Source organism: Musa acuminata, chromosome BXJ1-2 (genome assembly GCF_036884655.1).
Source record: "Musa acuminata AAA Group cultivar baxijiao chromosome BXJ1-2, Cavendish_Baxijiao_AAA, whole genome shotgun sequence".
Lineage (NCBI taxonomy): Eukaryota > Viridiplantae > Streptophyta > Magnoliopsida > Zingiberales > Musaceae > Musa > Musa acuminata.
Genome location: NC_088328.1, coordinates 17,406,514 through 17,419,534, shown reverse-complemented (window position 1 = coordinate 17,419,534; position 13,021 = coordinate 17,406,514). Strand labels below are relative to the sequence as shown.

The 13,021-nt window shown below is 44.8% G+C and overlaps 1 protein-coding gene across 1 annotated transcript; it reads right to left on the bottom strand.

The window, feature by feature from the left end:
* Positions 1-2,364: 2,364 nt before the first annotated feature.
* Positions 2,365-12,998, bottom strand: LOC103972858 (uncharacterized). The gene is made up of 4 exons (XM_009387237.3): positions 12,522-12,998; positions 4,412-4,843; positions 4,001-4,301; positions 2,365-2,646 (listed from the first exon to the last, which is right to left on the bottom strand). The coding sequence occupies exons 1-4, from the start codon at positions 12,933-12,935 to the stop codon at positions 2,504-2,506; spliced, it is 1,290 nt and encodes a 429-aa protein (XP_009385512.3). The 5' UTR covers positions 12,936-12,998; the 3' UTR covers positions 2,365-2,503.
* Positions 12,999-13,021: the final 23 nt, after the last annotated feature.

Below are 13,021 nucleotides of genomic sequence, written 5' to 3'. Positions count from 1 at the left end.
GCAAACATCGCAGTTGCCTATGCGTTGGGGCGTCGCTGAAATGACTCCTCCGCTCTCGTTGGTCATTCCACACTCGTCTCTATCATTCTTATTCTTGTGTTCGTGGAAGAAGCTTAATCCTACCCCGATCACCATGCTTCCATCTGTGAACGTTACTATGGGAAGCTTGGAATATTCGTAGATATGGGGATGCAGGATTGTGTTTGTGGGGGTGGGGGGGGAAGAGGACCTTTGTATTAAGAACATAATCTAAAAATATTTAGTTAACCATTTGTCTATATTCAAAAGTCTCGAGATATATAAAGTATTTATAATCAAATTTATTTTCTTCTTCTTCTTCTTCGAGCATATATATATATATATCTCTTGAATTCATAATTCTCCAACTAATTTTTCAGGTATGAATATAAAAATACCTGTGAATCCCAAAACCCAAAAAGATTCTCAGACTTTTGAGGGTAATTATGGTTCGAAGATTGTGAGGGGAGAGGAGACAATTCTGTGTGGAAAACCACTGTGGTCAGCGGGATCAAACTCACCTTCTTTTGGTTGTGTTATTGTTAGTGGAGATGGATCCGAAAGGCGTGTGTTGCAGGAATCAGATGTTCGAATGGAAGAACTCCGTGTTCCCATGGAAGGCGATCCACCTACCGACATCTACACGTAATTGGAATCGATCAGATTGCACCCATCCTTGCTAGTTTCCATGGCCTCTAACAGGAGGGATTCATTCGATTGATGCAACACATTCATCGCGGAGTTAAAAGCCCTCCGTTTCCTGCATCTCCTTCCGTGAATCTTGAGCGAACACTTAAGCTTCAGTTTCACAAACGGCAGCAGTCACGATGACACGCTGCGCCAACATGACATGACACACACCGACATACAGAGTGAAGAGCGAGTAAGAAGACGACGACAGCTACAAAACATATGGACTCTCTCGGACCGCGATGCTTGATTCCCCACAAGAGCACCTCAGTGCTGAGGCGATTCCTAAGGCTCCATGGCGCCCGGGAAATGCTGCAGCAGCTCCATGTAGTAGCCTCCTCGACATGCTGCTCGAGCGAAGAGAGAGGGACCCATGGCGGCCAGTTAGGGAGGATAGGAGATATCGGAAGCTCTCTTTATAGCAGCAGGCGATGTTGCTGTGTGGTTTTTTGATAGGGTGTGTCGGGAAGCACTCGCATGCACAGTGGGAGATGGAGATTCCGCTCTTCTCTAACTCCGCATGGCATGCAGAGTCGTGGCTTTGCGGTACAACACAGTCATGTGTGCTGAAAAGATAAAAAAAAGGAGGAAGAAGAAGAAGAAGAAGAGGAGGAGGTGAATGGGATCAAAGAAAAGATATGACACCCCCCACCCTCGGAAAGGTCCTTTTGGGTTGACCATGCCACCATGCTCGCTCATAGGCTTGGCTTCCAAAAAGCTAAAAGCTTCAACAACACATGATGCTTGCGATTCAAGCGACCTTCTATTATCATTCATTTCGATATATGCATAGAGGTTTGAGTCTTAAAAATATGGAAATAATATCAAGTTTTTCTTTATTAACAAAGATGTTCAGATTTTTCATGTTTCTTTTATAAGGATATAAGAGAAGAAAACTCATCATGTTTGGTACTATAACTAAGCTAGTTGGTCATCAAATCCAATTCAACACCTAAATTAAGATTAATCGGATGATCAGAGTAGAAAACCCAATCAATTATGGACTATTTGAATCTTCAAAAATAACCTTGAAATTGTATTTATTATCAAAACATTAGGGTTTTTCTAAAATTATTCAAGTATTTCTTATTATAAATATGGAAGAGAAAGGAAATCTATCATGCTCTCTCCCTATCCTTCTCTTATTCTCTATATTATAAAAATTATTTTTATTATTGTTTATGCATATGTGGTGTGTTTTGTTTCCATGACTCATGCAAATCAAGGCCCCAAGATGTTGCCAAAATGCATCACAGCACAGATATAATCCATAGGTTGAGAGTAGATATGAGGCATTGACAAGAACAAGCAAGACCAGGATTTGATACTGTTCTGACATCAAATGGCAAGCACCAACAATAGATGAACAGAAAACCAATCCAACATGTTATTTATTGAGGAAGTTTGCACAGAATGTTAAGTTATTACATGGGGAAAGTAAATAAATACAATGGAAATATAGGCCAAAACCAAAGTGTTTGTTGCATGGTAGCAGAAGTATTATGAGCACTTCAGTGTGCATGTACACAAGGGCAGGAAATCTTACAAAGGGCTTAGCTCTCCAAAAGAAGATATCGATATGCAGAATTAATGCACTCTGGATCAATACACGGTTCCAGATGTTTTGTATCGACGGTATGTCATGTACTTCCTTGAAATGTAGGCTCACAAAATCTAGGAAGTTTATATGAATTAACATGAATCACAAGGTTTATTCATGCAAGATCATGACTCAAGCACTAATTCAGGGTATCCATAAATAGGGGGGAAATCTGGAGAAGCTGTCGATGAAAGGTCAACCGGAAGGAAAGACTATAGTTTCACCAAGCACAAAAAGCACGAGAGTCAGCTCAAAGGAGAAAAGTGTATTGAGCAATGCTCGATCAACTGTCCATCCAAAAATTGTAATGCCTCCGGGGTTTGATTGTAGATACATGACTGCACAAACAGTAACAAAGAACATAAGGATGCAACAAAAGAGTGAGGGAAATTCAATTTGTAAATGCGACATAATCAACAGGCATATGATGACATGTTATGGGGGAAAAAAAATATCTATGCATGGGGGAGACCCTTGAGGTAGCTGAGACACACACGAAAACAAATTATATCTCAAAGGTGATAAAAATGGTTCTGCCAAAAAAAAAAAAAAGAGCTCCTTGGTATATTCTTCACTTACCATACTGAATTGTGGCTGAATATTCAACAATCTCAATTGCATTAGCTAGTTGAAACAATATGATAGACATTATTGATGTGAATCCTTATCAGCATCCAACCATAGATGATCCTTAATGGATAAACCAAAAGACCTGATGAAGTATATGAAAAACTCACTTGCAGAGAGAAGGAAGACAGAAAAGAAAATCTTTTATGTTTGGAAACATCAGGGTATATGTCTGGAAATTCTAACCAGTGAGATTGAGCACATAATCTGAATGCATCTTATTTGAGCAGGTACAGCAAAATTCCAATGGTGTTCCTAAATCAAAACTGAGGAATATGCAGCACTTGTCAAGTTCTAATATATGCATGTCAACATCCACAGACCAAATCTTGATGCCTCACTTCTTATAACTGATGGATAAGCTAATTCCATTTTTGAGAAAAATTCATTGCCTGAGGATTAATCATCTAATGCATCTTCCTCTTGCAATACATCCCCTCTTTTCTAAAAATCGTTTTATTTTCAAGCACCATACAATTATTTCCACTGATTCTGGTGGCTTATTCCAGCATTATAAGATCTTTAAATAAGTATCAAAGGAAGATATCAACTAGGTTGTATATTGTGGTAAAAATATCCTGTAAAATCCACAGCAATCTATTTTGAGAATGCTACACTTATGCAAATACACAACAAGTTTACTTGAGTTCTTCCAATTTCATCACTGAAAGGATGAAGATATAGTGCTTTATTATTCAAACCAGATGTACATGTGATTTAATGTATTTTCATTTACATAATCTCTGCAAGATTGAAATATCTGCAACTGACATGAACAATTTGAACATTGAAACAGCTATGTCGTACCCAGGACCAAGTTGTTTTCCCGTATACATGTTTGGCTACTTCACTTAAAAGGTTTACAATAATCTGCAACAAACATAAAGAGGGCTAAAAGCATGCTTATACTCTTAACTAAACCTTATTATGTTAGATCATTACTGCTTAAACTTTATATGTTAGTTATAGAACATGAGCTTCCAACCAGTACATGTGAAACAAGACCAACTTAATCCAGAAGAAACCTCATAAAGCACAGGATCGACAAAGGTCAACTTTACTCACCAAGGGCTTGCCGCTTGTGATATGAGGACACAAAGGAAGATAACTGAGCATTATTGTGCAATGCCATATTCTCCAATGACTCCGAATCACTTTCTGAATAATCCATCAATGATGAACTTGCTGGAATAGCTTCCAAATTCCACGAGCTATTTGTAGATTGCATTTGAGGGTCGGCAGGACAGCATGCTACATATGCATGCCATCTACTGGCTAATGATGCAACACCTTGAGCCCTATGAGAAATTTTGGAAGCAGCATTTAAACAAAGAACTACAGCAATAACTTGGACAACCGATGACACCTGCATGCATGACAAATGAGAATTAAATTTTGTATCCTACAGATATTTTACAGAAAACATCTAGAACTTGTATATTTAACAGAAGGGACAGAGATCACATCAACACTTACAGCTATATCACCAGCATTAGCGAAATTGATCTTTCTATTGTATCCAGTGGTCTGAAAAAGGGTGACAAACTGACTCGCTGTGACAAACAAGAAAAGCAAAAGGAGAAATATGCGAAACCTATGGCTGATTTTGGAAAGATAATAACGCAAGCGTACATGTTCCTCCAAACATATCAAAGCATCCACATCTCTTTCCAAAAGTTTACCATAGTCTTCAAAGTGAATAACTTGCAAATTACACACTAGATTGAACAACATACAAGCTGATAAAAGAATTATTGTCAAGTAAACCCATGACATGGTTGAAGCTAAGAAAACCACTATCGATCTCCATCTTGACTCATGGAAGATGTATATAAAGCGAACAATTTCACGAGCAGTCTTCACAATAAAGCAAGGCAATATCCACCAAAGAAGCAAACGGAAGAACTCCTGTCATTTGATGCGCAATAAATTCTCAGTGTACATCATTGGGGAGGTCATAAATTCTGTACTGGTGTAAGCCTAATAAAGTATTACTGCACAGCTTGAACATAAGATCGAGCCTGAGTTGTAACACGATCAGTTAAATGCTTATTCTAATCAAAGAAACATGAGAGACAATGTGCCATAAAGATATTAGATACATCTGATAATTAATGTTCTCAAAATAAAAAAAATTAACTAGAATCTGTTGGTAACATCCAAAACGGTGAATGTACTTTTAACATTTACTTCAACTTTCCCTACTAATGGCTTCTAAATTATTTTTAGTTTAAAAAATTATAAGAAGTAAATTATTGTGTCAATAAAAACAGGTACAAAAAGCAACATTAAAATATCAATTAGATCAACACTGTCTCCAGATAATTGAATGAAATGTTGGCACTGATGTCACAAACGATCGTCGCGCACCCGTAACAACTCCGTTCAACGAACCGTTCGTCGCTCTCGTCTACATGTATAGCTGGTCGGCAGCATGTTTTGGCTTGGTTTTATGTTCTTTTGCTTGTAAAAATGTAAGTTCAAACAAGTTGCAGCGCTACAGTGCGACCGCTCACCGAACCGAGCAAAACAGCCCAAAATGGCTCCGTTTTCGCATGCCACGGGCTGTTTTCTGCAGCCCGCTGTTGCAGCCAAAACGTCAATCATCTCAGCCCCTTGGAACCACCCGGGTGGCACCATGGGGGATGGGGCTTTGGTATAGTGTCGGGCGTTGAACAATCTTTCGCAAGTTCGCACGTTACCTTGACAGGAACTTGTTGTCGTGCCCGGCAACCGGTGAGCAGCTGTTTGTGGACTTGCAGCTGTTCGTTCAACCTTCTAAAGTCCTTGTTTTCCTCCTCTCCATCTTTTCTCTTGTGCACGCAAGGTGCTCGCTGAATTGCTTGTAAAGCTTCCCCTTTTGGCGAGACGTCGGGACTTGTCCGTCGCTCGTTCTTCGAATTAATCAACTTTCTCTTTTACAGGTCCTTCGGGACCTGCGAGAGGTTGCAAGTGGGCTGATCTTTGTGGACGCATATCACAAGGGCGAAGCGCGACTTAGACAACGCAAGCTAAGTTCGCGTCTTTGCCGCAAGGGTGCCTCGCGACTTAAGCAACGCAAGCTAAGTTCGCATCTTTGCCGCAAGGGTGCCTCACGACTTAGGCAATTCCAGCTAAGTCCGTGACATTGTGGTATCAGAGCGGGCAAGCACTTCGAGTGAGCAACGAAGGAACTTCGTAACTTCACCATGGCAAAGCATCGTGGCGAATCAAGCAAGACGGGGCAAGTCGGACCCTTGCCCCAAGCAGCCATAGGTGGGCTGCAAGTGCGCACTCGCTCTCATGCTGTTGGAGCCGCTCAGGAGGAGCACGGCAGCGAACATGATGAGCGAGAAGTTGGCTGCTCTCCGCGAGCGGAGGAGGCGCAATCTGGAGCGCCAACCGAGAAAAGAGTCATAAGGAGAGACTCACAATGGCGGAAACCCGTATTGATGTTCTTGAAGCGAGCTTGGAGGAACTCTACCAGGGCCAACGAAGGCTTGTTGGGGTAGAAAGCTCACAAGAAGAAGCGGAGTCCAGGATCGACAAGGTTGAGGCCCTAATCGACCGATTGTCGGATGACACCAAAGACTCTGTGCAACACCTATAGGAAGTTGTGGCGGAACTCACTTCAAGGGTGACCATGCTCACAAGAGCACTCAATGCGAGAGGAAGCAACACCCGCGTTGCGCCGCCACAAAACTTGAGGGCACCCGAGCCTCATGGTTATGGAGGGGCCAGAGATGCCAATGAGCTCGAGAATTTCTTGTTCGACATGGAACAATACTTTCAAGTTACGAGGCATGATTCTAAAGAAACCAAAGTTTCTATAGCAACAATGTATCTGAATGGAGATGCAAAACTTTAGTGGCGAACCCGTTGGGAGGAGATCCAACAAGGTCGGTGTCGAGTTGACACATGGGAGGACCTGATGCAAGAGTTGAGAACTCAGTTCCTATCGAAGAACGCAGAGTTCGTCGCAAGATGGAAGTTGAGATAACTCCGCCAAAATACTTCCTTTTCAAGACTACATGAAGCAATTTTCTGCGCTAATGTTGGACATACAGGACATGTCCGAGAAGGACAAGCTATTCAGCTTCCTCAATGGTTTGAAGCCATGGGCTCAACAAGAACTACATCGAAGGAATGTCGCCAACGTGATCGGGGCAATTGTTACAACAGAAAGGCTCACCGACTTTGTTTCCACCGAAGACCCGGGAAAAAGGAAACAATTTTCAAGCAACCACCCTCCGAAATATTCTCGAGGGAAGGAGCTCGGGGGCGAACAAAGGAAGAAGAGTTCCCACAAAGGGCCAAGCCCGAAAGGCAAGGCCCCTAAAACTTGGTGAATGCTTCTTATACGGAGGGTCGCACATGGTGAGGGAATGCCCACAAAAACAGGCACTCAATGCTTTAACAGCTTCCATCCACCCCCTCCCCCCCGATCGGACAAGGGCAAGGCTATCGCTCTTAGTTCGAGTAGTTCTGAATCCAGCAGCGATGATGAGGAGTCGCAAGGACCCCGGATAGGAGCAATGCGTTTGTTGAACGCCATGCAGGGTCAAGTGGGGGAGAACACGAAGACAAGGCTACAAAAAGCAGAAAGTGGCGAGCTAATGCACGTAGACATTAAGCTCAATGGCCAAACGACCCGTGCAATGGTGGACACGAGCGCTACCCATAATTTTATTGCCGATCGAGAAGCAAAGCGACTTGGGATGATCTTGGAGAAGAGCCCAAGTCGAATGAAAGCAGTGAACTCGGAGGCCAGGCGAATCTCCGGGTTGGCAAAGGGAGTTCCCATCAAGATCGAAACATGGAGCGAAAACACAAACATGATGGCAGTGCCACTGGATAACTTCCAAGTGATTCTTGGAATGGAATTTATGCACACGGCGAAGTTGGTGCCAATGTCGTTCCTTAACTCCCTATGTGTGATGGGAGGTGATGACCCTTGTGTGGTTCCCGTCTCTCGGAGAGGAACTAGGGAACCCCAACATATATCGGCATTACAACTAAAGAAAGGGGTACAAAAAGGCAAACTAACATTCGTGGTTGCTATGAAGCTAGAGCCACTCGACGAGAAGGCCACTTATGAACCTGCTATGGTGGCGAACGTCCTGAAGGAGTTCACGGATGTTATGCCACCCGAGTTGCTGAAGACTCTGCTGCCATGCAGAGGCGTGGATCATCACATCGAGCTGGAGCCAGGAGTGAAGCCTACAGCGAGACCACCCTACCGCATGCCCCCTCCCGAGTTGGCTGAGCTCAGAAAGCAGTTAGGCGAACTACTAAGCGGTGGTCTCATCCGCAGCTCTAAAGCACCATTCGGAGCTCCCGTTCTCTTCCAGAAGAAATAAGATGGGAGCCTCCGACTATGCGTCGATTACCGAGCCCTCAACAAAGTGACGGTGAAGAACAAGTATCCCATCCTGCTAATCGCATACTTGTTCAACCAGTTAGACAAAGCCAAGTATTTCTCAAAACTTGACCTTCGGTCGGGGTATTGGCAGGTGCGCATTACTGAAGGCGACGAAGCGAAGACGACCTGTGTGACCAGGTATGGAGCGTTTGAGTTCTTAGTGATGCCTTTCGGCTTAACCAATGCTCCGGTCATGTTCTGCACCCTCATGAACCAACTATTCAAGGAGTATTTGGATAAGTTCGTGGTCGTCTACTTGGACAATATCGTCATCTACAGTCAAACGCTCGAGGAGCATGTCAAGCACCTTCGGACAATTTTCAAGGTTCTTAGGGAGAACACTTTGTTCGTGAAAAGGAAGAAATGTTACTTTACCCAAACGGAGATCTTATTTTTGGGGCATCGAATAGGTGATGGCTCCATTCGGATGGACAAATCGAAGGTGCAAACGGTTGCGGAATGGCGAATTCCAAAGAATGTGCCAGAGTTGAGATCCTTCCTTGGCTTCATTAACTACTATCGACACTTCATAGCGGGGTATTCGAAGCGTGCAACTCCATTGACGGAGTTGCTGAAGAAGGAGCAGCCTTGGAGGTGGTCTGATAAAGTGAAATTGCATTTCAAGATCTAAAGGTTGCTGTATTGGAAGAACCAGTGCTCAAATTGCCGAACTATGGGAAGCCCTTCGAAGTCCATACAGATGCTTCAGACTTCGCTATTGGGGGAGTGCTCATGCAGGAGGGTCATCCGGTGGCCTACGAGAGCTGCAAACTCAACGAGACCGAGCAACAGTATCCGGTGCATGAGAAGGAGATGACAGCGGTGATCCATTATCTACGAGTTTGGTGACACTACCTTCTTGGATCGCGATTTGTTTTAAGGACAGACAACATCGCTTTGAGCTATTTCTAAACTCAGAAGAAACTCTCTCCAAAGCAAGCACGATGGCAGGACTTCCTGATCGAGTTTGATATGGCAATGGAGTATAAGCCTGGAAAGACAAATGTCGTGGCCGATGCATTGAGTCTAAAAGTGGAGCGGGTGAATGTCGTACAATTGGAGGGCAGAGGCCAAGCAAGTCAGTTGCACTCCAACTTCCTTTCCAAGATCAGGGATGGTCTGTACAGTGATCCCCAAGCAGTAACCCTGATGCAGCTCCTTAAAGAAGGCAAGGCACGACGATTTTGGGTCCAAGAGGGACTCGTTTACACCAAAGTGTCACGGACTTAGCTGGAATTGCCTAAGTCGTAAGGCATCCTTGTGGCAAAGACGCGAACTTAGCTTGCGTTGCCTAAGTTGCGCTTCGCCCTTGCGATTTGCGCGAGGTTGCAAGTGGGCTGATCTTTGCGGACGCAAATCACAAGGACGAAGCACAACTTAGGCAACGCAAGCTAAGTTTGCGTCTTTGCCGCAAGGATGCCTCGTGACTTAGGCAATGCAAGCTAAGTTCGCATCTTTGCCGCGAGGGTGCCTCACGACTTAGGCAATTCCAACTAAGTCCGTGACAAAAGGGAATAGGGTTTATGTTCCTCGTTGGACAATCTGAGGCGTGAACTCTTAAGAGAGTGTCACGATTCCCTTTGGGCTGGACACCCAAGCATTCACAGAACCTTGGCTCTTGTAGAGGGGGCCTTCTATTGGCCGAAGATGGGGACTGATGTTGAGGAATATGTTCAAACATGCCTCACTTACCAGCAAGATAAGGTGGAGCAACGAAAGCCGGTGGGACTTTTGGAGCCGTTGCCCATACCAGAAAGGTCGTGGGAGAGCATTTCCTTGGACTTTATATCAAGCTTGCCCGCAGTAGGGAGACTCGGATCGATACTCATGGTGGTTGATCGATTTTCAAAGTATGTAACTTTTATTGCTGCTCCCCTGCACTGTTCAGCAGAGGAGGCAACCAAGCTGATGATGAATGATGTGGTGAAGTATTGGGGAGTCCCGCACAATATCATCAGTGATCGAGATGCTCGGTTCCTGGGACGATTCTGGACCGAGCTATTCAAATTGTTGGGGTCCAAGTTATACTTTTCCACAAGCCTCCACCCCCAGACAGATGGCCAAACCGAAAAGATAAACTCGCTCCTAGAGCAATATCTTCGGCACTACGAGAGTGCCAACTAACGAGATTGGATGAAGTTGTTGGACATTGCACAATTCTCCTACAACTTGCAGTGGAGCTCTGCGTCCAACAAGAGCCCCTTCGAGATCATTACAGGACAACAACCGTCAACTCCTCACACCATGGCAATCGGGTATACTGGGAGTAGTCCGTCAGCCTACCATTTCGCAAAGGAGTGGCACTAAAATACAGATATTGCGCGGGCTTACTTGGAGAAGGCGACAAAAAGGATGAAGAAGTGGGCAGACTTGGGAAAGTGACCGCAAGAGTTCAAGGTCGGCGATTTGGTGTTGGTAAAGCTCCAACCAGCATCACTTCAATTCTTTATGAACAAAGTACACAAAGGATTGGTGCGCAAGTATAAAGGGTCCTTCCCAATTATCAGCAGGGTGGGCAACGTCTCCTACAAGTTGCAGCTGCCGGCATGGTTCAAAATTCACAATGTTCTTCACGCCAACAACCTAAAAGCCTACCACTCGGATCCGCAAGATGCTTTCCGAAGTGTTCTAACTCGGCTACCACCCACCAGAGTCTCCTATGAGAAGCGAGTTGAAACCATTTTAACGGATCGTAAGATAAAGCTACCCACTGAAGTTGAGTAGACCGAGTACTTGGTGAAGTGACGAAAGCTTCTCTAAACCGAAGCTAGTTGGGAGCCCAAAGACGCCCTACGACATGAAGAAACAATTATCAACAACTACCAACAAGCATCGACGAGGGCGTCGACAGTTTAAGTGGGGGAGAATATCACAAACGGTCGTCGCGCACCTGCAACAACTCCGTTCAATGAACCTTTCATCACTCTTGTCTACATGTATAGCTGCTTGCAAGCATGTTTTGGCTTGGTTTTATATTCTTTCGCTTGTAAAAATGTAAGTTCGAACAAGTTGCAGCGCTACAGTGCGACCGCTCACCGAACCGAGCAAAACAGCCCAAAATGGCTCTGTTTTCACATGCCACGGGCTGTTTTCTATAGCCCGCTACTGCAGCCAAAACGTCAGCCATCTCAGCCCCTTAGAACCACCCGGGTGGCACCATGGGGGATGGAGCTTTGGTATAGTGTCGAGCGTTGAACAATCTTTCGCAAGTTCGCACGTTACCTTGACGGGAACTTGTTGTCGTGCCCAGCACCCGGTGAGCAGTTGTTTGTGGACTTGCAGTTATTCGTTCAACCTTCTAAAGTCCTTGTTTTCCTTCTCTCCCTCTTTTATCTTGTGCACGCAAGGTGCTCGTTAAATTGCTTGTAAAGTTTTCCCTTTTCGCGAGACGTCAGGATTGGTCCGTTGCTTGTTCTTCGAACTAATCAACTTTCTCTTTTACAGGTCCTTCGGGACCTGTGAGAGGTTGCAAGTGAGCTGATCTTTACGGACACATATCGCAAGGGCGAAGCGTGACTTAGGCAATGCAAGCTAAGTTCGCGTCTTTGCTGCAAGGGTGCCTCACGACTTAAGTAATTCCAACTAAGTCCGTGACACTGAGTACAAGTAATAGGAAAGAGCTCTGTTTCAGAAGACATACATTATCTCACAAATGATTATCTAATTCAGAAATCACTCCATCATTATAAGCACAAAAGGAAGAGATACGTTTACAGCCCACAACTTCTCGAATTACGTCTTGCAAAGGTTGTTCTTTATTTGGAGGTTAAAATAAACATATATCCTATCTGTTGAAGTAAAAATATTTTGTTGTACATAGAAAAACTTCTAAGCCGGTAGAAATATGCAGAAAGAAGCATCAGAATGCTTTTCCATAAATTATAGAAGCTTTTATGATATATCAGGCACATGAAGTTGGCTTTATCTGGAGAATTGATGGATCTTTATTTCTCAACCTAATATACGTTATAAAACTTATTATGAATGGAGTAACTCCTGCTAATGCCTTCAAATAGAAAATTATAACCGCATGATTTAGTGATAGATTCCGTCCAATCGATGATAAATATAGCCATATAGGACCATGAGCATTGCACAATCGATAAATGTCATAGCCAAAATAGAAAGAAGAGACGAGATGACTAATTCAAGAGCAAACGGGAGATTTTTGTACTCCCAACAGACCTGGATCTTGCAGACATACTCTTGCTGCAGCCTGTCGACTTGGCCATGGTGCTGATCCACGAACAGGAACCTCCGGACCCCGTACTTGAGGAGGTTCCGCGACACGGCAGCGAGCGACACGGCCGCCAGCGACGCCTCGGACACGAGCACGCAGAGCTCGAACTGCTGTACCTCGTACTCGTCGCCGCGGGACTGAGAACACCGGGAGAGGCAGATGGCGGCGGAGGGGACGGCGACCCCGAGGAGAAGGAAGGCGGCGCAGGAGGCGGCGAGGCGGGCTCGGGAGGGGGAGTCGGGGAAGCCGAGCAGGGCGAGGAAGCGCTCGAGGCGGTTGAGGGCGACGTCCAGGTTCTTCTCGCCGCCAGAATCGCCCTCATCGTCCGCCACCAGCGGCGCCTTGGTCTCGGCCTCCATGGATGGCGGGATCGCGAGTGAGGGAGAAGCTAATCAACAGCGAAAACCGCCAACGGAGGTGCGGGGATTGTGGCGTTCTATGGCCA